This window comes from Seriola lalandi, unplaced genomic scaffold (genome assembly GCF_002814215.2).
Source record: "Seriola lalandi dorsalis isolate HSWRI2012SDOR001 ecotype SW California unplaced genomic scaffold, Sedor1 jcf7180002054487, whole genome shotgun sequence".
In the NCBI taxonomy this organism is placed as follows: Eukaryota; Metazoa; Chordata; class Actinopteri; order Carangiformes; family Carangidae; genus Seriola; species Seriola lalandi.
Window position 1 is genome coordinate 28,551 of NW_019525040.1, and position 27,308 is coordinate 55,858.

At 41.3% G+C, this 27,308-nt stretch overlaps 1 protein-coding gene across 2 annotated transcripts in view; it reads right to left on the reverse strand.

Moving 5' to 3' along the window:
• Positions 1-27,308, reverse strand: part of LOC111659769 (trinucleotide repeat-containing gene 6C protein-like) — a 52,109-nt gene that overhangs the window by 19,157 nt on the left and 5,644 nt on the right. The window contains exons 2-4 of one of the 2 annotated variants that reach the window (XM_023412803.2): positions 19,393-19,493; positions 18,913-18,934; positions 8,137-8,535 (exon numbers count right to left, since the gene is read on the reverse strand). In XM_023412803.2, the coding sequence (XP_023268571.1) occupies positions 8,137-8,535; positions 18,913-18,934; positions 19,393-19,455 (484 nt within the window). In that variant the 5' untranslated portion in view covers positions 19,456-19,493. The remainder of the gene's footprint in view (positions 1-8,136; positions 8,536-18,912; positions 18,935-19,392; positions 19,494-27,308) is intronic. The other variant, XM_023412804.2, reaches the window with a different exon arrangement.

Genomic DNA, 27,308 nt, shown 5'->3' on the forward strand with positions numbered 1-27,308 from the left:
TCTCTCTCTTTCTACCCCCACTTCTTTCCTCACCCTTTAATTTCTCCCTCTCCCCTCTGCTCTCCTCTAACACCCAGCAGTGAGAGGCCCATCCGTCTCCATCGTGGCTTCACTGGCTGGGGCTGTGAAGGGAAGCCCAAGTGGAACGCCGCTCATTTATTGGAATGAAACCAGGACGGCTTCCCATCCATCACTCCCTACGCTCCGCCGGGCCTACTCCTCCTTCAACTGCACTGCACTAAGAAACCACAAAACATTTCCTTCAAGCTTGTGTGAATATGTGTGTGTCTACTGGCTTCTCTCTGTCTGTGTGTGCAATAATTCCAGATGAGCTTTTAACACATTTTGAGATGCATGTAAATCTTGTTCTACTACTTACAGACTTTAAGCATGAGCTACAAATTTAGTACCAAGCTAGCAAAAATGGGGCTTTTCCAACAATTTTCTAATCAACATTGTATCACACAAAAGCAATTTCATTAGGCACAAGAGCATCCCATCAGAAGGGGATCTAATAATAGACTGAGTCAATACTGTAAAGGAGTAATCAATCAGTGGGAGGCAGCTAATCAATGATCTTATTAATTCTAGTGGGCAGGCAGGGAGGCTATCGATCCAGCATGCAAACATTCTAACCACTAGGCCAGCCTCATGTAATGGGCTATAAAACCAAGAGAACTACTGCCACGAATATCACCAGCATACAAGCCAACCAAACATGTGAAGGAAAAAAATCATCCAGTTACTTCTTGAGAAGAAAGGAAAATTAATGATTATTATGAAGTAGCCAAAATGTGTATATGAAAACTAGATATTTTCTGAGTTCGGTTGTTTTCCCAATTTACGGCAAAAGTGGAAGTGTCAGTGGTAAAACAGTAGATATGTCACTGCATGTACAGTACTATATATTCTAATACAACTTAATATTTTTATAAAAATATAAACACCCAATAAGTTTTCAAGGTGGCTACAACACATTAAATATAATCAAAGTGCAATTCCAGACCATCTACAGTACATCACAGACAGCCATTTTCAACGAGCATTAGAAGCCTAATAAACAACAGTAAATTCGTGGCTGGCTACCCTACTGAGCAGCTGCAGTAAGCGTGGCTCACTAACCTTTAATTATAAAGGCCCAGGCTGTGTTCGTAAAATATTTGCCTTGTTTGGTAATTAAGCTGCCGTAACTTCTATTACTCTGCCATTAGCTTCCATCAGAGTGTTTCAGTGATTTCAATAATAGCGAGAAGATATCCATCATGAGATAAAGACCCAGTGGTCAAAACAATCCAGTCAGATGAGGGAAAAGTCCATTTATTTGAGGTGTGTGGACACACACACAAATACTGACAGATATGTGGCTTTAAGACACTGTGCAACACGCCACAAAGTGGCTGTGAATACAATTTTCACCTCAACACACTTATCTACGCTCCCCAGGCAGCCTTATCGCACAGGGTTGTCAGACTGATGGCACACACACATAAACACCAACACTAGTCTGCAGTCAGTTTGCAATCAGTTGCACACATTAAAAAACTACTGCAACATCATATCAAAAAGGATCAGGGTCACGAATGTACCAGTACCAATTCTTTTTGATGAAAGTAAGGAGTTGTGTAAACTAAAAAACAAGCCAGATGTGAACCTTCAATTAGAAAGTCTTTAATTGGACATTTAGGAATAATTTTGGAGGACATTTAAAGGTCATGAAAGCCAACTCCAGTATATCTCTGTTTCCTGACCTACTGAACGGTGATATACATTGATGTTATATTTATATATCAGAAAGTAGATAATGCCAGAGAAGTCACCATAACCACTTGACTGTATTCATTGAACAGATGGGTAAGAGGTTCCAGTTTGATTACTTTCTCTTGTGTTTTGAAATGGGGGGTACGTGGGGGGGATGGTGTGGTGGTGGTGGTGGTGATGGTGGTGTTGGTGTGAAAGGAGAATGACCTGTCTACATTTGTCTTAGTTATAAAAACATTTTTTACATGCATATAAATTGAGGTGTTAATGTATCAAATATCCCTGATTGCAACATGAAGTTTAAGATCCACCACAGTTGAATGTGTAAAGTGTGTGTGTTTCATGAAAGGCGGATTTGGCAACTTTTCAGATCTACTGATTTGGCATATGACTGCTTGCCACCCAGTCAACACAACAATGACACAAAACACAAACAGCTTATCTTTTCAGTAACTAGTGCAAGCTTCCAGTGACTTGTAGGTGCTTTTTAAACACAGAGAGAAAAACATGACAGAATCATTAAAAGCCACTGATGTTTCTCCCTTTCTGCTTTGTTCCAATTCTGTCAGTGCTAGCAAAGAGGAGCGCCATTTTATCTGAGCTGAAACATAGCCAAGAAGCTCAGAGGCTGCAGCCCCAGGAAAAAATTTTTTGGTGACCCCTCACCCACCCGGCATATCTTCTTCCCTTTGTCTCAGTCTCAATTGCATATTTTGTTTCCTAAAAAGCATTAAAATAGGTTACATAATAAGTTAATCAAAGTCTGGAAAGCAACCATCTATTTTATATCTCTCAATTATGAACAAACTGAATTTCAAACAAAAAAGCCTACATAAAAAAAAAAACTGGAAAGAAAACAAAGTGTGTGTTGCCTGTGATAGAAAAGGGGTCAGTCAAAGAGAGAGAGAGAGTGAAAGAGAGAGAGAGACAGAGAGAGTGGAAAAATACCTGAGGAGAGGTGCACCCGCACCACTCTCAAGAGTGCTTACACAGATCCATGCAAGGATGAGAGACAGCACACATCCTCTTCGTATGTGTGTAGCAAGCTACCCAGTCAAACCACAAAATCTTCAATAAAGGCTAATACACTGCTGCTGCTGGGCAAGTGAGCTGTGTCTCAGACCCAGACTATATGTAGTGTGTGCAGCCATTTGTGTAATTGTGTGCAATGTAAATATCAAATGTTGGTATCTGCCTCAACAAAAATTAAACATCGCAAGCTCCACAAAAGGAGCATTCATCGCAGGACTATCGTATTGGATTTGATTATACTGTATAGGTGTTAATCCTATTGTGTCTTCCCTGGTAAATAAGTATGTGTGCAAGGACTAATGCAGAACAGACTCTCTTCCTTTTCGCATCAACATGCCTCGATTGTCCCCCTTTTCAACTCCCTCTACAGACATTCCAACAGAAAGGTCTTGCTGATTCTTGGCAAAGCACTGATTTTGTGTGTGTGTGTGTGTGTGTGTGTGTGTGTGTGTGTGTGTGTGTGTGTGTGTGTGTGCGTGCGTGTGTGTGGTGGGGGGGGCTGAACATGAAAAACAAAGAAAAGGGGACAATTATTTCCATCCACCGTTTGCAGTCATGTGTCAGTAATGCGTTGCTTCTTTCATTCGGGTTGCAATTAGGAGGGCAGTCTCTGATTATGCTTTGTGAATGAAAAGGGTCAAAAAGAAAAACAAAGGGGCCCCCGATGGCTCCTCACGCTTCCAACAGCGAGCAGAGCAGCCTTTTTGCGTGCATGCATGTGCAAACAGATTTCTACACAGAACCTGGACGACAACTAAATTATACCAAAAATTATTCTAACGATGAGTAAATCAGCAGTGCTTGTTCTGAAAAAGTTAAATTAAACAACAGCAACAACACATTGAAGCTGTGTGAAGCCAGCTTGAGTTGAAGCAGAAATAACCAAGAGATGAGCTGATAATGAAGCGAGCTGCCATCATAGAAATGGGCAGGTAGCCAAGAATTAAATACCTCCCCTCTCCTTTGAATGAAATGAAAGGCAGGGTGACAGAAAAAGAGGAGGAGAGGGTGGTAGGGAGAGATGGAGGAAAGTCTGGGGGGAGGGGCTGGCACTTGCAGTGACAAGGGGAAAGAAAGGGAGATGGTGAGAAAGAAACATGAACAGACCAAGAGCGATGGTGTGGCAATAAATTCTTTAGTTTGACTGCAAGACACAGACTAATCTTAGTTTTCTCAGAGCAAACTGTGGGGTGACATAATAACAGAACCAGAGCAGGAGGGGAAGTTTAGCAGTCTTTTGTCCCCAAACAGACCCTCTCCATCAGTCTTTAAGGGGAGCTTTACACCCACTTGCATCAAAGATGGCATGTACTTGTTTTTCCCGGAAGCAGGGAGAAAAAGAAAGAGGGAATGGTCACAGGAGGGTTTACAAAGCTCATCACTCATGTCTGTTTACCTCTGCTGAGGGAAGAGAGAAAATAGAAGAGCAAGACCATGGTGACTTCTCTGGTTTCCCTGACAGAACCTGGATTAATGAAGCCACTACGGGGTTCTCTCACTTGTGTGCGTATGTGTGTGTCACTGCCTGAGCACATGGGGTAATCTACACCGCCTTGGCTTCATTATAGCCAAGTAGTCTTGTGATTATATTATGATATGAAAACATACAAATTTAAGATCTAAGTGGTAGTTGTTTTTATATCTTAACGATACTATGTTTGTTAAACAGCATAGGTTCTGCCTCACTCAGCACTCAATTTCTTACTGAAAGCCTCCACACTTCGTATTTAACTTCAGATATGCTAAAATACCCAACCACTTTACCTGCACATCAAAAGAGCTCAAATGAAAGGGCCAAGTGTTTTAACAGCACCCAGCAGAGTGCCTTCTGGCGACATGCTCTGTCTGGGTGACCAGCAAACAGCTGTTGGGCTGCAGTTCCCACAGTCTTAAGAGCCCCCCACTCCAGCACCTGCTACTGGGGAGCCTGTCTGGACGGCTGCTGGCTGCTCTGGACTACTTAATGGTCCCCAGTCAGCTGGAGAGACGGGGATGGTGGGTGCAACAGAGGGAGGGAAAGGAGACAGGGGGTCTCTGTCTGGTGTTTGGGACAATGAAATGGGGTTGGTAGAGCAGAGGTTATGTGGGACTGGTGTGAATGTCCTTGAATCTACAGGGGCATGCCTTTCAGACCTTGGGGATGGGGTGGTGTGTGTGGATAGCCTGTTGGAATGCTACACATTAAATACACTTTGCACAAATTTAATATGGCCTCTAAATGAAGTCAAAGATTTCTGAGCCAAATGTATACAAAGTCAAAAGAAATGTATTTAACCACCTTAGGACATCCACCCAATAATACTGCAGTATTGCTGGCTTATAAACTAACCTGTATGTGTCTTTTGTGGGGGGAGGTGTTTTATGTGTGTGTGTGTGTGTGTGTGTGTGTGTGTGTGTGTGTGTGTGTGTGCGTGTGTGTGTGCATGTGTGCATACATTTCCCTATGAGCCAGCTGGCCGGCAAGTCAGATGCAGATCTGAGAGGACACATCTAGGTCAGTGTTATTACTGCTGCACAGGCACTATATCCATGTACATGTGCTTGTGTTTGCATGTGTACAAGCGCAAAAGTGTTTCAGTATCTGAATGAAGGAACCATCACATCATCACATCCCTTTGGGCCACAGTAAACACTCCAGTGAGGTCAGAAATGTGTCCTCAAAACAGAGTTCATCTCTTACAGTTACACTCAGAAGGACACTTTGTCTCTGTACTTGCAGGTAGTGAACGTAACATAATACAAGAACATAACATCTCACTGTGATTTAGATTTTTTAAAAATTGACAAATTTGTATTTAGAAAAAGCCATAAATGATTCTCCTACCCATGGAATTAAGCCATGTACTTTGTTTAGAGCTTACTTTCAGGTAAGGTCAGCTCAAAACACAAAGTTTTGAAAGTGTAGTCTGGCAAAAATAGTCAAAAAAGTCATGCATAAATAGGTTTGCTCTGTTGCTACTTCATTTCCATTTTAGATCCTCTATTGCGACAAACACAACTACTGCTGCTGGAACACAGATTTACAAGATACAATTGATGTATATTTGAGTTATTTCTCAAGGTCTTCTACTACAGAAGTTATAATATGAATAATAAATAAAGCAAGAGGGCTTAGGCCCTCAACTGCAGAGCAGTGACTTTAAGTATAAGGTCCACTCTCTAAAATTATGTATGCCAGAACCATTGCAACAACAGGGCCACTAGCTTGAGGCTATTAGCTGAGCAGACAGGAAAGAACAGGCTGTAGATGGGAGGCCCTTGGGACAAAATGAGAGAGGAAGGAGGTGGAAACTCAGCCAATGGTTACTCTGCCACAGGCTGTGTTGTACTGAGAGGCCCCTGGGAAAACCAGGGGCAAGGTAAAGGCCAAACAGGACAACAACTGCCCGACTAGGATAATAATAAGGACATTATAGGTTAATACACTCAACCAGGGACTCTTAACTTGTCTGGAGCCCATAGGAGAAACATATTCTTATAGATCTAAAGGCTTAGATATATTGCTTCTCTTGAGTGAGTAGAGCCCGGAGCCAAATTTGGATCTTGGCCCACAAATGAGGAAACTCTGCAGTGCACGTCATAGCAGAGAGTAGAAATATCATAATAGAAATTGGAAGTTTCAGTTTCTGAGCTAATATTTTTTTTTAAATGTGAGATAAAAGAAATGGCCTCAATTATCAATGTTTAAATACAGTTTGTGAAATAATGAAAGAAAGTAACTCGTAACATTTTTCACTGAATAATTAACTCCACGGACACATATTTTAAAAAGCCCCATAAAACTGTGTTAGTATATGGATTAATAAATGAGACACAACTTGCAAAAGACAGGCATCCACTGACAGGCTACACAGGCTTTTAGCTTTTGTTTGATGCTGCAACTGGCGGCACAGACCCTAGTATAAGAGCAGCAGCAACTAGACAGAGCATGCAAGGACCAGTTGCGTCTGTGATGCAGAAAGATGTAGTTTGCTGACTAGCTAGCCATGCACCACAGCTGCTGCAGATTTGTTTACTGAGTGCCTGGTGTTCTCCCAGCAAATGTTGAGTCAGTATTGAAAGGCAGCACAGAGCAGCAAAGGAGCATTGATAAAAAGAAAGAAAGAAAAAAGTGAGAGAAAAGATAAAAATGCGAGCAGATACTCGTGCTAACTCCTGCTCAAAGCCCTAAACATGAAAGTGGTACAGAGATATATACAGAGATATCCTCGTACCTAAGTCTTCAAAGTTAATGTGTCATGTCAGGAAGTGAGGTGGTGCAATCTTTGTGTCTATGTACAGCATAAGCAGATGGTTATGACTGCTTTACAGACAGAATAATAAATATAAAAACCATTAAGAAGAATCCAAGGATGTGTTTAGGAAATAATAATGAAAATCAAAAACTCTTGAGTGTGCATGTGAAAAAAAAACATCCAAAACTGATACAAATACAGCTATAGTAATGATATAAATATAACATGGCCATCAATATATTACTTGCATACAAATACACACAAGCCAATGCACAAAGAGCACCTTAAGGCAGGTTCAGTATTAGTGACCTTAGGGGCCACTGGTGAGTTCATTAAAATTCTACCACTGGCTACAGAGGTCTGAGTGAATGTGTGTGTGTGGCCTGTGAATCAAGGAAAAGCATGCAGAGGCTGAAACAACTGAACCATGTTTTTCTCACTTAGATTAGCACATCTAACAGGGTTTTCCTAGGCTTTGAAAGAATTTGGCGTTATTACTGCCAGTGTAATAAGCACCGGCATCCGAACTTGCATAATAGCAACAATAATAGCACAGACCTACTTTGGAAACAAGCATACATCTATCAGAATCCTTTCAGAAGGGGAGAGCAGAGGTAGCAGCAATTGAAAACAATTAAGAATTAAGCCTTCAGTTTTAATTCGGTCAGTCTATCCAGATAATTTAGGATCTGTATCTTGTCATTATTCTATGCTGATAAGAAGTTTAGGGGTGCTGTTATACTACAATGATGATAATCAACATAATTTATTGTGCATACAATGCAGTAAATTTATGTATCTATCCATCCATCATGTTACATTCATTTCACAAAATTTTGGAAAATCAAAGTGAGAATAACAGATAATGTTGAAGCAGAATGTTAGATATAAAGGATGATTTACAAAAGCTCAGAGTGAAATTTCACTAGAATTGCAGCCAAAATACAGCCAACATGCACTCAAGTGAAACATGAGAAGTGAAAAAAAAATCAAACTGAATGAAGTTTTAAGACAAAATAATTTGCACACAGCCACCATTCAAAAGGTCTAATGTAAAAAATGATCAGAAATCTATTTCAGGGAAATTTTTTTTTACTAAACTGACACAAACCTGGGTGGCGTTTGCCCGCAGCGGACGTGGCAGAGTTTGGGGTAGTGCTGCTGGTACTCGTAGAAGAAGAAGAGTAAGATGAGGAGGAGGAAGAGGAGGAGGAGAGGGTGAGAGCGCTGAGGGCTCCTGCAGGCAATGGCTGGCCTCTCTTCAGTAGCTGCTTGTGCTCCTGCTGGCGGAAGCGCGGGGGCACCTCTCTGGGCGGGTAGCGAGCACTGGCAGAGGACAACTGGCACTGCTGCTGAGGGGGAGTCTGAGTCGGGAGCTGGCTACTGGAGGAGGCGCGCTTGCCATTGCCAGAAGAAGAGGAGGAGGAGGAGGAGAGGGGCAGCGTGGGGCTGGCGGGGTGGAGGTGGTGGGGTGGGCCGGGACTGGGCTTAGTGGGAGCAGGCTCTGGCACTGGATGGATACAATACACAGGCACACAAGCATACACACACACACACACAAACACACACACACAAAAAGACACATGCAGGTTGCAAGGTATTAATGTCTGGGTTAACTCACTATTAGTAAATTACAATTGGCACTGCTGACATTGGACAACTGGTGACCAAAAATAGGAGTTGAAATTATTTTCTTGAGGCAGGTCCTGATGTTGAAATGTCTGTCAACCTCTATACAATGATGTTTTCCTAAACTTTAATCATGTTTCATCAGTTCCTTGGTAACCCAAATTATGTTTTTTCATATTACAACGTTACCATGAGAATTGATAGCAGAGTGTAGAGAATAGCCAGCCAATCAAGTCACATTCGAGCAGTCTGTGATGGAACAGGAGTACAATTAATGATATTACATAGCTATTGTTTTGTGTACTGTATTTTCTGTATAGTACTCATTTAATTGAATCTGTACTGTACTGTACTTTGGTGTGGACTATCCCTTTAAGTAAACTGCCTCATGCAGCCTGTTGTTGAACATATGTTACTGGCCTAGACGCACTCTATGAAAAGGTCATATTTTTTCTGCTGACTGAACACAGACACACAAAAACACACAAAGACACCTCCTTTCCTCTTCATTACGCTCCTTTCTCTCGCTCTTTCTTCACTGACTCTCACACTCAAACACACACACCTTTCTCTGCTGGTTTGGCCTCAGTCTGACCCTTCCCCTGTGGTTGCAGTGACCAGCCAGCCGTCTAATTGAGTGTTAGCCTGAAAGGTGTTATTATTAGCAGGACCTGGACAGCTAGCAACCAAACAGATTGGCCTGGGTAAAGTTTCCTCTCCAGGGTGCTGAAAGACTGAAGGGAAAGTGTCTGACCTATACATGGAATAATTCCTATTGAGAAATCTGAGGGGAGGGGGTGCGAGTCTGTGGCTGTCTGCACTGATGACTGCAAGTATCGGTAGAGAGGGAAACTCAAATAAGTCTGGTACAGCATTACTCTACTTGAGAGTTCCCTCAAATATAAATAATAGCTGCTTTCATACTGGCTGCCAACAGTAACCTAAAGAGCTGCTTCGAATTACAGTTCCTTGGTCCATTGGTAAATACATGATGAATAGTTGATGATGTTGTTTTCTATAATCCCTTGATAAATTCGATATGATTCTAAACAACAGCTGAGACCACGTTCACTCGAGGGAGGGTAAAGAGAGAGAGACAGAAAGCTTTTTAAAAGAGGAAAATAAATGGGATAGAAATAATTTGTTAATTAACGCCTCAGTCTGTCCAGTATGAGAGTCAGAACTACATCTATGGCAGTCCTATACTGCAGTGCTGGCAATCAACCACAAAGTGACACGCACACACAGGCCAACACTGCCACACAGGAGGTTAAAGTAAATTCAGAGTGCAGAGGTATTCACTTTGCCTGCCAAGAGCCTGTCTAAAAGCACAGCTAAAAACAGAGGCCCTCTCAGTGAGCACAACACTAATCCAGATGGCTGCCTACCTGCTGACACACAGAGAGAGAAGTGATATGTAGGAAACCTGAACAGCATTAACACAGATAAATTCAAAAGCTATACACCTAGAACGCTACGTTTGCATAGTATTTGGAAGCAAAACAAGTCTTTTTCTTTTTTTCTTTCTTCTATTAGCGGTCTTCACAGACAAATATGCCTTTTGCATTTTCGAGAAAACATACAAATGCATTGCACACACACATTCAGGCAAAAAGACACTTTCACAGTGGTTTTCACCCCCTTCCACCACTGAGATTTTAGTCGAAACACACATGCAGAGAGAAAGCAGGGAGAGAGGGAACAAGCCTGCCCTCCTCCAGCAGTGTCTGACTGGCTGTTGGCTTGGAACTGCAGCTGGTGACGCACATCTCTGATTAAATTCAGCTCAGCCCGCCTGACGCCGCCTCGGCCAATCAGTTAGCAGGAAGGTCAATACACGCCGCCCTACCCCCTTTCCTCTGTGTCCTCCCCAGTCCATTTCTACCACCCCCTCCTCCCTCCTCTGTCTTTCCATCAGTAGGTTGCTCCAAAAACCCCACAGCTCTGTCTGTCCTTCCTTTCTTTTTCCTGTCTACCTGTCTTTCAGCCTGGTGTTCTCTGCTTGCCATGTTATTCTCCCTCTGGGCCTTTATCCATGTTGATCCCTCATCTCTTGTGTTTCTGTCTCTTTTCTTCCCCATCTTGTTCTTACCTTTCCATCTCCTCCACTCCAAATTTTTACCTTTCACCCAACCTCTCTCTCTTCTTTATTTCATCTCCTTCAACTCCAAACACTTTTTCTACAGAGAGCACATTTTTTGGCCTTCGCTACATCTTTCTGTCTCTCCCCCCTGCTGCTAGGTGTTAACACAGTCTATTAACCATTTAAAGAGCACAGAAATTTTAAACTTGGTTCTAGTTTTTTTTTATTGGACCCCAGTGCCTGCCATCAAAAAGGGGCTCGACTCAAGGTTGTATCTTCCAATAGCCAAAGAAACTACCAGGATGCAGTTTGCAGTATTGGATGCTCAATGCTCAAGCAGAAGCCCGGCGACTGGGAAAATGTGTGTTTAATATTCAGTCACTTTACAAGCACATACCTGTTGCTAGGAAGGAAATTTGTTTAAAAAAACAAAAACAACAAAAGAAATCAGCCAAGTCCCAAGTAGTTGACAAGTGTGAAACAAAAATTAAAACTAACTGTATTTACTAACCATTACTGTACATACGAACCACATAAAAAACATTTAGCAGGTGTTTTAGCTTTCTGCTTCTTTCAATCTCCTTCTCCAACTTGGCAAATAATCTTTCTGACAAAATCAGTCGCACAACAGTTTGTTGTCTCAAACAAAGCCATTCCTTTTTCCTCTCACACACAAAAATGTAAATTCTTGAGATCCTGAAATCTGTCTTAGTTCCTGGGATAGTTCAGTCAGTCGGCTCAATGTTTACTGCAGCTGCCATACAGGTACAGGAAGCAGATGAGCCCAGAAGACCGATACAGACAGACACAAAACTCCTGTAACTCAAGCATTTCTCATACACACCCTCCTTCATACAACCTGTGTTTGTGTTGTTGTTGTAGTAACAAGGGCGTATCCATGGTGTAAATCCCTTATGTCACAGTTATTCATATCTAATTTCCAGTAGACAAGCTATGGGTTTAAACCATATTGTCACAAACAACAGTTAAATTACATTATTCTATGTATTGAGAAAAAAAAAAAGGCTAAAATCATCTCTAATTTTTTCAAAACAAAAAGTGCTGCTACAACACTATCCAGCTGGGTAATGTGTAGCCATCTTTGGTGTAATCCGTATTTAAAAAGTGTATCAGCGAGAATGAATGTTCTCTTGTGGGTGGGGGCATGTGCATAAGTACACGCCTAGAAATGAGACAGCAAAAATCTGACTGCATATAGGCGGGGAAAAAAAGTATATGGTGGAGAAACAGTTCTTCTCTGCTGTGAACAAATATAAATACATGAACTGAGACACACCTTTCGCTTTGAGGAGGAGAGATCTTTCCTCTTAATCCATGATGGATGGATAAGTGCTTTTGAAGAGATGTGGGTGGGGTTACCGAAAATGACTACCAAAGAATAAATTGTAGAAAAGTGGGGAAATCCCGCAGATGAGAGTGTGTCTGTAAAACATTAAATGAGGAAAGTGAAGTTTATGCTGGTTACACTAATTGCCAGTGAAAGGTAATGAAATCCACATAGTCAATTAGTGAAGTAGCAATTTATTGCATTTGTACTCAAACGACTAACAGCTTTTCAGAAACAGGGTTTCTCTGCTCATCAAGCCCGTAGAGCAGGTTTAGTTTATTTTTATGACAACCAAATTGAAACCTTCTGATAACATTTTCAAAAAAATCTGAAAATCTAGAAACTGATAGTTTAAGTGTTTCTTAATGATGTTACACAAAAGCGCCTTATAAAATGGAAATTTTGCCAGAAATCAGGAGGTCACCAAATTGAAATCCAACAATAATAGACATTAATAACGTTTATATATATTATCTTGATAACAATCCAGTACCTGATGCAAGAGACAGAGATATGGAAAAGGAAAACAATGCTGAAAATGAGCCTTTTACCGTCTTTGTAGCGGTAAATATAACAATGTTTAAGTTACAGCAGTCCAAGTGTTGTGTTGTGAAAACCAAATATAGACTTCTACGTGTTAGTGACCTTACTATCTCTAATTGAAGTTGAAAAGGCGAGCCAATTAAATAGGCATTCGTATCAAGTGCACTGTAAATTCTATTAAACCCTCCAGCTGAGGCACTCTCTGCAACCTTGCACCAAACTTTTAATTACGGCTGTTCCTCACACTAAATGGTTAATTACACACAATAAGAGAGACCGGGAGAAAGAACAACCGCTAAAGAATAGAGAGCAAGTAAGCATAGATGAAGGAAAAAAGCATACAAGGCAGAGGGAATTACATAAAGGAATCAGATATAAAGTATAAGAGACATCACTGGAAAGAGGGTAGGGTATCTGTTATTGTGAAGAACAATTGTGATTGGTTCCCTGAGCCGAGTGCCAGGCAGCGCAGGTTCCCACATCTCTTCTGTCTATTGTCTGCAGAGCCACTTTATTATGCAGCCGTGTTTACAGAAGGGGGAGGGATGGACACAACACACAGGCCTATATATATATATGCCCTACACAATGGTGCATTTCTTAATCCAGCAAGAGCTAAGAGGTAGGAAAGGTAAATACAGCATGTTTAAGTGGGTTTACATCTGTCTACAACAATTTCCTTTATATTTATAAAGGTATACAATTGTGTGCATCAATGTTTTCATTTCTTTTCAACAGGCAAAAGAAAGGAAGCATGTCATATAGATGGGTTCATGACTTTCTATATCACACTTCTCTTTACTTTCTGCAAATTCTCTATTGAAGCAGATTTACTCATTTCAAGGTCAATGTGACTGCTTCATCTTTCATAGAATTACACTTTATACTACTCAATGCTTTTGGTCTACAATCCTCACAACTTGTGACTGACCTGGAAAGGTCAGCAAGTCTTAGTTAATAAAAATTCTAAATAAATCACTAATCATTTTAATGGAAGGCAGTGACAATAGTACATTTTGTACTGAAATATCATAACATTATGTAGTGTGTTACTGCAAAACATTTCTAGTAAACACTGATGAACAAGTTAAATAAAGAGTGCAGCCTATAGCAACTGTAATAAACATTTAAAGTGACCGATGTTGAACTGCAGGAGCTCAGAAATAAGAATCGGTTGTTTTGGCATGGTAACTGAGGGCCCACATACATGCAAATGTACGTGCATGTGTTTAAGCAAAAAAGGGAGGGTCAAGTGGGTGTGTCTCGATGAGGTCCCATCTGTCATAGAGAAAAACAGAAACTCCCTCACTCACGCACAAAATAAAGAGCTAAATTTCTCACCCCTCACCCTTCCTATAACAGCACGTTGCTATAGAGACTGAGAGTTGCTTAAAGCACCTCCAGTTGCCTCTTGTGACCTCTTCCCATACCACGCCTCTTTCACCCTCTCTCTCTAATTAGTGCCCTTACTCCCAAGTCTCAGTTGTTCATCTCAGCCTTGCCACACCTGTCATGTTTGGATTATGACAGAGTTACTCCAAGAAATCCATTTAGCTTTTTAGGCCTAATAGTAGCTAACCTACTCTCTGGGTTAGGTGCTTCAAGAGGATCATACTATACCTCCATCCGAGGTCAGAGCCTGAGGGCAACAACTGCCTGAGGATACATGCCTTTTGAAATTGATAAGATAAGTAGCATGATGCAAGGTATTGCAAACTTCTGAAGGCTGACAACGAAATGAGAAACACCCACAGGTAGAGCCCCAGGGTCAATAGAGCATAGAGAACCCAGTTAGCAATTGGGAGTTCCCCTCATTTGTGCCGACATAGGTCTTATATAATACGACTAATAAGTTATTATCACCTTCCACTATATAAAATTCTAGAAACAATTTCATTATGTCAAACTTGCTGGTAGAATAATGTGGTGTCCGAAGTATTTATTTTCTTCACTCTGTGGTGTAACTGCCATTTGACAATGGCCGGAGGCAAGAGCGAGGAGTCCATTATGCAGTCATATAGGCAGCCTTTGAACCTTATAGACACACATATATGCAACCACCTTGCCCTCAAATCACAGACTGAACTGTCATTCATATCAGTCGAGCTACATCCTATTAATTTGCCTGATATTTGACATGAAGCAGCTCACTGTTGGGGGAGGAGGGGATGGTGGGGGAGGGGCAAGAGGCACTGAACACGCTCTCTTGTCAGCAGCTTGTGAGTGATCATACAACAGAGAGGAAAGCATTGTTTAAGTTTGTGCGCCCCTCTCGTTTCCTTCTCTCTCTCTGCCGTGGTCTCTCCCTCCATCCCTCACGCTCCTTTAGCACTTGACATGCATGCGGGGTGAGCACACAGGGGGTAGAGGAAAAACAATTATGCTCGGCAGTCATAAATCCACAGGACGTAACTCACAAGCTATTCACTATTAATTCATTGAGTGTTTGTAAATGTGTTTAACAGAAGAGAAAAGCAGCTCGAATGCTAAAGTAAATTAGCCTCTAATTAGATTGCGATTCATGAAATTCCCTTTCAAAAGTGTTGACGCAATTAATAACATGTGAAATTGCAAATTAATCCAATACAAAATTATATGACACTCTCGCGTTTGTGTGCGTCTCTCGCCACTTTGAAAAATATAATGCTGTTATCACCGTGGTGACACCGTGTAAATATATTTCTCCTCAGATGAGGTCGCTGGGGCCGAGCATATTGAGGGTGAAATGAAACAGGCGGAAGAAACAGCGTGGGTAAGGAGGGAAGTGAGTGACAAGGCAGTGACAGGCATTACATTTGTTCTCTAACCTTTCAGCAGTGAAAACTGCATGAGCAGCAAAAATGGAGATTGCACAGTTTCTGATTATCAGGGCTGTGGGACTGATGCATTGTGGTATTATTGTGGCTTTCTGTGCTTGCGTGTAGCAACCTGTTTGATGAAATGCATTTGTGCAGCTTCCTGTTATAGCCATGTTTTCTCATAACTTCAGTAATATTTGTGTGTGTGTGTGTGTGTGTGTGTGTGTGTGTGTGTGTGTGTGAGAGAGAATTTATACTTGCATGCTAGAGATGCCGTTGCTAGTATATTATTGCTGTTGTTTTGCAGCTCCACAGTGTAGCATTTGATTCAATCACTGAGAACAGATTGAAAGTCACTGTAAGCAGGAGTGTGTGTATCTTTTAATATAACTGTAGGCATTTAGGAACACATACTCTGCAGCTTTACCAATATGTTCATGCACTCCTCTTTTTGTGTGTGTCTTGGCATGGGCATGTTTTTGCCAAGGCTGGTGGGTTATGTGCAGCAGCCAAAATGACTGATTATGATTGCGGTGGTGGCAGAGATTGTGATGAAGCTGCATGTGTGGTGGGGTTGAATAATCAGCATCCCTCTGAGGTAATGGGGACCAGGAGGGAGGGCCCTGTATCAGAGGTCCAGCCTGTGTGTGGGGGAGGTGGGTTGGGGCAGTGGGACACTGCCTCCTGAAACCCTGCGTTCGGTGAAGCTCCATGCCTAATGGGGGGCAGAGAAGTTAATTCCACTGCACCGAAGCTTTATCTCATTTTCATACATATGAACGCGCCAGGCCGAGATCGATTACTGCAAACAAATTGAAATGCCTGGGACCAAGGAGGCCCGCAGAGAGGAAAGCAGAAAAAGACGGCAATGATGGGGGGAGGTGGTGTGCATGTGTATGTGTCTATGAATTTCTGAGAGTGTATGAGGAAGGCAGAATTCACTGATATGGATGGAAAGACACAAATCACTATCGCTTAGAGATTTTCTCCCTTCCTGCATATACAGACACCTCTATTATTTAGTGTCACGCATGAAAACCCAACTCATTCCAGTTCATGCCACCTTCCTTTTAAAAGATATTGCAGATGGGAGGTTATGAGCAAACACACAGAAGTCCTGATGGCTCGCAGAACGATTAGTCTTCAAACAGGCCCTCTTTTCCCCTACTTTCTTTATCTCTCTGTCTGCATGAGCACCCACTACGTACACACAATCAGTTTCTCATTCTATGTCCCTTTCTCTCTCTATCTCTCATTAAACATACCATAAAATAAATGTCCACGTCATTAGTCCTCTTCTATATTAGCACTGTCATTGACTCTCGATGGTCATTTTTGGCACTCATCTAAAGTGTTCACTGCTTCATTACTTTCTTTCCTCCTTTCCTTCCTTCATTTTTGCTTTTATCTGGCCCCAGCTTGTTACACATCCTCTTTCTTCCTCTCCTTTCCCTCCTCCTCCTCTCTGCTTCTCTTTTTTAGCTGTGCCCCTGTCCATGGGCCTCTCTTTCATGCAGAGTTTTCAATATTCCCTCACTGACTCTTAGCATTTCCTTTGCTGCTTCTGCCAGTAACACTTGGTGCAGCCCACATACAGACACATCATACAGCTTTAAATTTGTCTTTTCATTTCACTTCAACGTGCTGCAGTGCCAGAACAACAAAAAAGTGTCACAGTCCTTGTTCTTCAGCTGTGCTGTACAGGTTACAGGTGATTGCTTAAATATAAGACGAGGTCGAGATACACAGACAGAGACACAGAACTGCCAGGCCCCATCTCAGAGTGTGTGATATTTATTGTTGCCCACATAAGCCTTTGGATGGCCACCACTTGACATGAGCCACAAACCTCTCTTAGCTCCTGGTCCGGTCCTTCATGCCCATCTTCTATATGTAACAAAAAACTCAGCAGCAAATTTCTTATCCAACTTGGTGCACACTATAAAATCTGCTTGTTCTCCCCTTAGCTTTTGCTCAAGTACCCTTTGTTTATACATACGATAGTACTCTACATATAGATATCCTAAAATTTGGATTTCATACCAATAAAGAATGGAGGAGTCTGAAATGTTTCCTCTGAGAAAAGTAAGATTAAAAGTTGCATTAAATGTTTATTCAAATCAGAAGCAGCTACCTTTGGAACTTGGTTAGTAGGCCAATCTCAGGGACAGGGCAGTGAAACACAGGGAGGGTAATTAAATAGGCTGTCCAGAGTTCAAGGCAAGCTGTGGTAACCTTTGTTAAAGCCCAACAGTTATGCCCAGATGGCCAATCTGCTGTTCAAAGTGGGGGAGGATGGACACGTGCGCTGACAAACGAACCAAGAAGATTTGAAGCCAGCCACACTGCTCAAATTCTGTACCATCTCCAACTGTAAATGCAGGAATCAATTCAGATCGGGTGCTAAGTGAAAAGACAACAAACTCAGATGCTATGCATGATAAATAGCACAGACCAACAAAATTCAGGTCTAAAAGTAGACTTAACACAGGACAAAGAGGAAAGGACTAGCCTTGCAGGACTGTCAATTACATATTTAATTATATTTATTTATCATTATTAATTATACATTTAAAAAAATAAGTTTAGGAAGGTCTTTGTTGATATACAACCTTTTCCTTATTTTGAAGCAGGAAAAAACCCTTCAGCATACAGAAACAAACTAATGAGTATTTGAACAAAACAGTTGCATTACTGTAGATATGAACATATATTCCTTACAACACAAATGTTAATCCCTTAAATCCAGCAACTAAATGCCAATGTCAAACCTAACTCAAGGGCCTAGGGTCTTTTCATAAACAAAAGGTATCCAAATCCAATGACTGAACAGATGTTTATATCTCTCTTGCCTCTATAATTCTCATATCGAATAAACCTTAAGTACAGGTCACTGGGAGAGCTGAGACCTGTAGAAGTTTTTTTTTCCTATTAAAATAAAAACCAGTTTCTAGAAATACACACAGAAAATCTATTTTAGCTTCTTAAGCGAGCACCAAGGGCACGTGAGGAGACTTTTTCAGCCCCACTCTGTGCCTTTTAGCTCAACTCCATGCCCTCCTTTTATCCCACACCTCCTCTCCCCTGCTCCTCCCCCCATCATCCCATCCCCCGAACAACACCACACTAAGTTTGCTGTCTGGGTGCCCTCACGCTTCACTGCCTGGTGCTGCGGGCGTACTGGGTGTCACTCCGCATCACTCTGCATTAGACTCCACTTTATTTTCTCTGCTGTGTGTGTGCATGCGTGTGTGTCTGCAAAACAGAGAGTCAAATGGCACAATTGTGCATGCATGTGCAAACTGTGTGTGTCCATCTGTGTGCAAGAACGCTAAATGCTATATGTGTATAATGCATGAATAATATGTGTGTGCATGCCTTTATGGGTCAGTGTGTGTTAATCAGAGCTGATTAATGTATATCAGTGGCTGGAATGTAGTTTTAGAAAATGAGGCAGATGAGAAGGTGCTTGATCATGACACTCACCTTTGGGTTTCTGATCAGCAGCCTACAGAAGGGGAAGGAGAGAAATACACTTAGAAAATTCATACAGCAAGTACGATGTTAAACACCCATTCAAAACTGTAAATAAAGATTTTTGACAAAACCTAGAGCTTTTTTCAGGAGTAGGAAACAGAAGGAAACAGGAGTGTTTCCAAGTACAGTGTTCTTATCTTTTCAAGCCACTTGTGATTTTTCTGTTGAATGGCAGCCAGCAATGAACAGAAGAAGTTAGTGGGTGTTTGTTTACTGGAAACTTGCAGGCTAAATTTGAACAAATCAGCCAAAAGCTATTGATTCTATTAAAAAACTATGATTATAGAAGACTGAAGGTTTCAAAAATACTAACTATGTAACCAACGTACATACAGTTCCAACTTAAATGCCTGCTAGTTGACTCAAAAATCATACGCAGCTTTATTAATATGCATGGTTTGTGAAAAAGTGCATGGTCTTAACCTTTACCTTTTTCTGAGCAACGTCCTTCTTGGTCTTTTCTTCTTGTTTTTTCTTTTTCTTTTCTTCCATCAAATGGTTCTCTTTCTTCTGTTGCTAGCTTCTCTCAGCTGTCCAACAAAAACAGGAAAGAGTAATGAGTGAGACATGACACACTCAAATGTTTAGGGTCCTTCAGTTTAACTTCATTATTAAAACCGTGCTGACCCATGTGCATCACACACTTTGCACATTTATGGCATTCACATATGCATGAATTCCACACAAAAATGCACAATTATGTGTATGTGTTTTTACGAACGCACGTACGCGTGCGCACACACACACACACACACACACACACACACAATCACACAGAGCATATAAACTTTCAACCCCTTCCTTTTGATCCATGAGTGATTCAGAGCCAAAGTGCACTCAGTGTCTGGAAAAACTTTTCCATCCACAATCATCACTTCATACGAAAATCATGGCAGGCACTTCTGAGGAACACTTTCCCTCATGGTCAAAAACTGAAAAGGAGAAGATGGAAAGTGGGGGGACCAGAGGGATACAAAAAAGGAAAAAAAAAAAATGAAAAGAAGAAAAGGCACATATGTGAGTTAGAGAGAGATGAAGACAGAGAGAAACAGTGAGTGAAGACCAGTATAAAAAGGGGCTGGTTTAAAGACAGCAGGAAATGGCAAGAAAATAAAAAGGCAAGGGATTAAAAGGACTGAAAGGAAGACAACGCAAAGGCCAAGCGACTAACAGAATAAGACACAAGACCTTCTTACAAAGATCTGTTTTCAGTGGGTGTGAGTCAAACTAGCTAGATATCTAGCCCAAGGGCCAGAGAAACCAAGTGCTTCATTTCAGCCTGTATTTCCTTTGGCTGAGCCTCAGTGACAGCTCCTGGAAAGAATTAGAAGCATGAGCTGGGCCATAGGGACTGAATGTGTGTGTGTTTAGTCTTCACTAAGTGCAATGGACCCTAATCTATAATACAGCACTATGTCATATCGAATCAATGATACCACTCTCTAAAATCTGCAAATAAAATCAATTATCTCCGAGTCAGTCTAAAATAATGGTCTGTTTCTATTTGCTGGCCATACTGCAAAGAGTGTATTTATACAAACACACACACACACACACACACACACACACACACACACACACACACACACACACACACACACGCCTGCCTTGTACAATAAGCCATTGTGCTTCATCCTTGTGAACTGGGAAGACATGACTTTCTCTCAAAGACTGCCCCCACTGCTCAAGTGATATGTTAAATTTGCTGCCAACTCGAAAATATGTAGTTTAATAAAAATAATCAACATCATTATACTGAAGAAAAGTACTTTTGGTCAAGTTCCTATTGAAGCCACACAAGAATGGAAGTTTAAGTCAGCAAATATTAAAGAACTCAAAACCCTCCATATATTATGGACAAATTCTTTGCACTGTATTGTAGCTTCTACTATGTACTTGATACTCCTTATCACTGGATATGACTTAGACAGCCCTTTTTAACAGTTGTTAGCAGATTAGCATGTCAAATAATGTTCAACTGCGATAGCTGAATGATGATATCAGAATGTGGTCTAGGTAACCAATATGTTTCTTTGTAGGTTTTCTATGCTTTCTATAGTAAGTATTTCTATCTTGTAGGAAGTTTTTTGATTTTATTTGTAATTTCTTTGTTCTGGTCAATTCACAGAAATGTAATCATTGGAAAAAATGCAATTGATTAATTGACATTAAGAGTAATTTATCAACAAAAAGATCAAACATTTTCTGGTTCTAGCATCTCAAAACTAAGAATTTGTGTTTTTTTCTGTTTTACATTATTCTAACTTAAATATCTTTGGATTGTAGACTGTTGATTGCACAAAGTTTGCAAATTTTGGACATCACCTTGGGCTCTGAGAAATGTAATGGATGTTTTTCACTATTTTCTGACATTTCAAAGAGCAGAGTTTTATTTGATTAACTGAAAGAAAGAATTTGAAAGATAAATCAATAAAATTAATCATTAGCTGAAGCCCTGGTGTTAATCATGTATACTAAACATGAAATACAAAATGTGTCAACAAAGGGCCTGGATATGAATCAGAATCTCAATGTATGAATGAATCATAACACTCATAACAGAAGACTAATGAAAGGCCTGCCTCCCACTGTGCTGCCCACTGGCAGGGGGAGGGAGCTGTCAATCAAACAGACGGGGGGTGGGGTGGGGGCTGTCTGATGGTGAGGGAACGTCTCTATAGGAGTAAGGGAGAGGAAGAAAGACAGTCAGTAGACAAGGTTTAAACAGACATACAGATGGACAGAGAGAGAGGGAGATGGCGGAAAAGAGTGCTGCAGGGATGACATATTTTTGCAGGCCAACCTGGAAGTTAGCATTACACTGATTCCCTCAACAACAAGCCAATGGGATAATCTTTACAGATGAACACATTATTTTAAATTTTGAAGCCTAAATACAATCACCAGTAGTAAAAATCTAATGGTAAGTTGGAAACTAACTATACCATGGTTGCATGACGACACCACCACTAAGCTTCCAGCTTGTAATGTATTATTTTATTGATTTAGAATGCTTACCTCTTCTACAAAAGCCTCTCCTTAGTTAGTAGTAATTTACTTAGTAATAGTTTGCAAGGGTGCAAATATAAACACAAGGCTGTAACAGTGGGCAGATGAGAAAATAGATTTTTGTGTCTCTTCTCATTTAGCCAATAGTTAGCAACCTCCTTTATGTAAAAGCTTAAAAAAATATATCGGGATATTTACTGATGTATTTTATGCCATAGAATAAAACATGTCTTGAGCTTGTGTTAACCACAGGCCTTATTTCAGCCATCGAACCATAAACCCATTCAAAAAAACCATCAACTTTGCAACAAGGGAAGTACAAGTGCAAAAAAATGCTAACTTATTTCTGGGCTTTAGGACTCATTCCTGCAGCACTCCATTGAACTCTGGGGAAGACTGCCAGACTAGTGGCCATGGCAGCAGGTTAAAATGGAAGGCGATATCCCTAAATTACCCTTTTTCTCCTCCATCTGGATTTTCTCTCCCTCTTTCCCTTCTCCTCCTTCCATTGCTCACCCATGCTCTCTCTTTCTCTTACATGCACACATATACACTCACAGTCCTATTTTTCATACTGAGGAGTCTCTGTGTGTGTCATTGCGCATCTCAGCAGATAGTCGAAGGCCGCCCCCAGGTAATAAAAAGGAGCTCAAATTATGTGTGGATGTGGGTGCGTGCATTCAGATAATTGTATGCTGTGTATGTAGTATGTGCGGTTGTTTACTTCTGACCTTTTTCCTTCAACTGCCATGAACACCCACTTCCAATCAAACACCTCCCTTTAATAAATTCCTGGCATACCATCAAAACACCAATAACTTACACAGATGATGAAAAGCAGCGGCAATGGGTTAACAGTGACACATGCCCACAGAGAAAAGGACATGGGATGTGAAGGGGTAAAAACTCTGTCTGCTAGATTTTTCTTTCCCCATCAGTTGCTAGTGATAAAGCTTCTTCATCACAGCTGACTGTGTTATCCTGGTAGTCCACCATTTACCCCTGGATGACAGTGGATCTGCCCTATCTGGTTACTACTGCTGCTGTCAATCAACGACAGGAAATGAGGGTTGGGGAAATCAGGTCACGGGGGTACAATTACAACAAACTTCACACCTGCACAGCAATATGGATTTATCATCAAAATTCCTATGTGTCAATACACTCTGGATCGCTTACTATTAAATGTTTTTTTATCATCTTGTACTGCAATGTTGGCCTGGTAGAAAAACAGCTGCTATGTGAAATGTGAGCAAGCAAACAGTTGTCGTTTGAGCTGACGTAGTAAATGCTAAAGTTAGCTTTCCTCCTGTCCTCTATTACCCCCACATATATCCTTACCTACCTCTGCCCGTTTCCCTCCCTCTCTCTCAGTATTGCTGACACAAGCAACTCCACAGCAGTGACCCTGGGGTGTCTCTGTGCCATCGTCTAGCATCAGGTTTACCCTCACTGGCAGTATGACTCTGCAATTAGGCAAAATATGTTACGTTTTGAGGTTAGTGACCTACAAGGCCACAGTGTGTCATTCAATCTTCTCTTACATTAAAGGGCCTTGGATCATAACATAGCCAGTAAATACCAGCAAGCAGTACCACTAACCAGTAGGTGCTATAATTGCTTAACTCTTGCCTATGGCTACTTTTAATACAGGACATGGCCCTTACTGTTAAACAATAATAAGTAATTCAAATTAAAACAAAAACAACAATACACGATAAAAAATATCAAAACTACACTACTGAAAAACACATTTGGAAATTTGCCATTTTACCAAAAGTTAAATGAGAGGATAAATATCATTGCAAAGACAGCCCCTTGGTACATTTTCACAAGCTTAGCACAGGGACTGAAACCAAGAGCCAAGGTAGACCGAGTGGAAAGTAAGTGAATAAAAAAAAAAAAAAAAAAAAAAAAGCTTGCAAGCTAGCAAGCTGTTCACCAACACATCCAAGAGTCAGCTGGATTTGTTTCAGAGTTACGAATGTCTGTGAAGCTGGCAGACGTTTCCAGTCCAGTTAGTCCAGAATTATCTCAGATGTGGTTGTTAACCCGCAATGTCTTTTTTATTTTTCTACATTATTTAAATACACATAGCTTTGGACGTGTTGGAAATCGCCACTATCACAACTAAATTAGCCATTTCCCGCTATTTCCAATCCTGCTGCTAATCTATGCTAAGCACATGACAGAGCTACCTTTATATTGAATGAATAGAAATAAAAAAAAAAAATCTTTTCATATTCTTGACCAACTCTCAATTTTACAACATACTAGTGGAACTAGTGCTAGAATAGGGCAACAGACAAACCAGATGTTTTCAATGCAACTCTACAGAAAATATTACATATAAGGGCTTGACTTTTTATTTCTTCTTCTGCCTTAAACCCTGACCCAACCAGTGATCTTGTATTGACTGAGTGGCTATTCTTGACAATACAGAGTCAAATAGAAAAAAAAATCTCAAATCTCAGCAAACTGGGGCCGCTGGGGAATTGTGAATAAATTGCATGGTGAGGCAGGATCTTCTCTTCCTGTGCTGCAAAAGATGGTCCCATGTCCTGGGACTATAGGGCTTAGCTATAGAGAAGGAGGCATGACAACAGGAACACACTGTACAGGAATGGAGAGGTTAGAAACTCACAACACACACAAACCCAGTCACATAAAAACACAGACACACACAGGGAAGTTTGACGTTCACAGACGGGAAGCAGTCTGTCTGAAGCCTGCCTTTTTCTGCCAGGGATGCAGAGGAGAGGGAGGGGGAGGAGGAGAAGGAGATGAGGATGGGGGGGGGGGTAGAAAGCAGACGCAGAGCAACACCAATTAAGAACGACAGCCGCCGGAGAACCAGACAGGGCCCAGAGAGGAAGAAGAGAGACTATGCTGGAAAGACAGAAAGAATCGTCACTGGAGAAATGGAGCTGAGGAAAAAAAACGGAACGAGGCACTATTGAGGCTGGCAGACAAGGATGGGGGGTGGACTGAAATATCCATGCACCTTGATCGCTTGTATCTGGAGACGCAGGGAGGAAAAAGGGGGGAGAGGGGGAAAACCATACAAGGGTGATAGAGGAGAATAAAAAAAGGGGGGATGCTGCTTCACTTGTGTGAAGACTCAGCAAGACAAAGGGAGAGAGACACCGAAAGACAACTTGAAAAGGGAAAGAGCTGCAAGGAAAACATGTAGCTTCATGTGTTCTGAATGGCTGTCAGACCAACCGCAGAGACAACACCAATCACAAAGGAGGAGGAAGAAAAATAGGAGAGCCTTTCCTCTCTCAGCAAAAGCAGTAATATGGTCAGGTCGTGGCCACCGAGTGTGGCAAATCCACTCCCCACAACTATTACCATTCAGCCAGCCAACCATTCCTGTGGCATTAGAGAAGCCACAGGACTCTCCTGAGCCTTATTACATGGAACATTATCATGGACAGCCCTGGGGAATAATTCCTCAATACCTGCCACTGCTGCTACAGACCTCAACTACTCTCCACAAACATGTGTGGGTGTGCACTTGTGTGTACTCAACCTGAATGGCTTGGAGAAAACAAGCCTGTAAATTCCACAGTTGAGAAGCAGTAATAACAATGTTGTTGTTGTTGCTCTGTGTTTCCATCCCTCGGTCACATAGGCTGCTTGGTTTGTAAGCTTTCTGTGCATTGCTTTCAGCAGGTGAAGAGAGTGGTTTCTGGAAATATACAAGGCACTTTATTGTTACTAGACTGGACTTGCTCAATGAACTATGGCAGAAATATTCTTGGTGGAATCTGTAGACTAGGTACTGGCTAAGGGCGAACTGGTGGGTGGAGAGCGGCGATGAAGGGGGATGCAAGATGGAGAAAGAAAGTCAAAGAATCAGATAGTGAGAAAGTCAGGGCTGTGCTATAAATAACAGCTTTGAGGTTTGCCTCCAGAAAATTAGCTCTCAGTGTCTTGGCTGCTTCCTCTGCCAAGTCGATATGAAACTTTAACACGGTGGCAGCTCATTAAATAGGAAAACAGCACAATGCACGAGACCAAGTAGGCCTGCTCCCTGCCAGCACCACAGCTAAAGCTTGTTGAATTCAACAAGAAGCTGTCAAGCAGAGTGTGCTGGTGTATGTGTTTATCTTTGCTTATGACTGCTTTGTATCAACGACAATATGTGGTTGTGCATGTTCTGCATATGCCTGTATATTTTGCATATTTTCTTTTTTTTTTATCTGTATGCTTGAATGCCATCTTAGAGGCTTTGAGGTGAAGGTCTGTCTAAAGGTCTGGATAATTATGAAGTTCTATTAGCATCAATGCAATGGCTGACCTCTCATGATGAACCTTAATGGGAGATCCTCAAACTTTTCACTAAACACCAAAGCCAAGTATCTCACAGTGTACACTGCTATCCATTGGCTGGCTGCCAGCAGCTCAACCTCATTTGGGCCACGTCACATAGCTCTGGTCAACACACTGATCACCCATTCAATAGAGCAATGCTAAGCCTGTAGTAGCACCAGACTGCAAGTAAATATCGCAAGGTTAAAAAAAATCACACACCATTTACCCAAAAAAATCTGTCCTTCTCTTCTGTTTTCTTTGGTAAGTAGCCATGGTATAAGTACAACAATACAGTCCGAGTTGTTCTGTGGTAGAAAATAGCCAAATTGACACTCGAATTCTTTGTCTATGTCTCACTGTGCAATAATACTCGAACACTATTTTTACTTAGCTTACATGCTAATCACCTGACAAGTCTCTTTTGTTTGAAAACACAATCTTAGAAATCTATTTAATATTTTCTAAATCTATATTCAATTCATTTTGGTTGTCTTCTAAGTAAGTTTTATGGGGTTTATACCTATTAGTGCCAACCAGAATAAAAGGGTTCACATGCAGTGACTTAATAAGATTAATCAGTCTTTTAAAATTTTTTTTAAATGTGTTACTCGCCAATCAAGATGTTAATTCAGCAGTGTGTTGAGGGGAAAAGAGTTCAGGAAACAAGTAAACAGGGTTCACAGCAGAGTGCAACTGCTGTCTTTTGTGCATCCCTTCTGTGATGTTCAGGAGTAAGATATAAGCAGGGTCTGAGAATGGTCTTTAACTTCTGTTTCAAAGGCTACACAGCCTGCCTTTAGTGGCACCATCAAACTGTCAAAATCAGCAGAGCCAGACTAAATCAAAGCACACACCTACACACACAATGAAACAAATGAGCTAATTGGCTGGGCTATACTACCCTCAAGGTTACTTTGACACAGCCTCCCCCGCACACGCACACACACACACGCACACAGTTAGTCAACAATTCACTGGCTGTCAACAGTGTAAGCAATAATACAGACCCTGAAAGA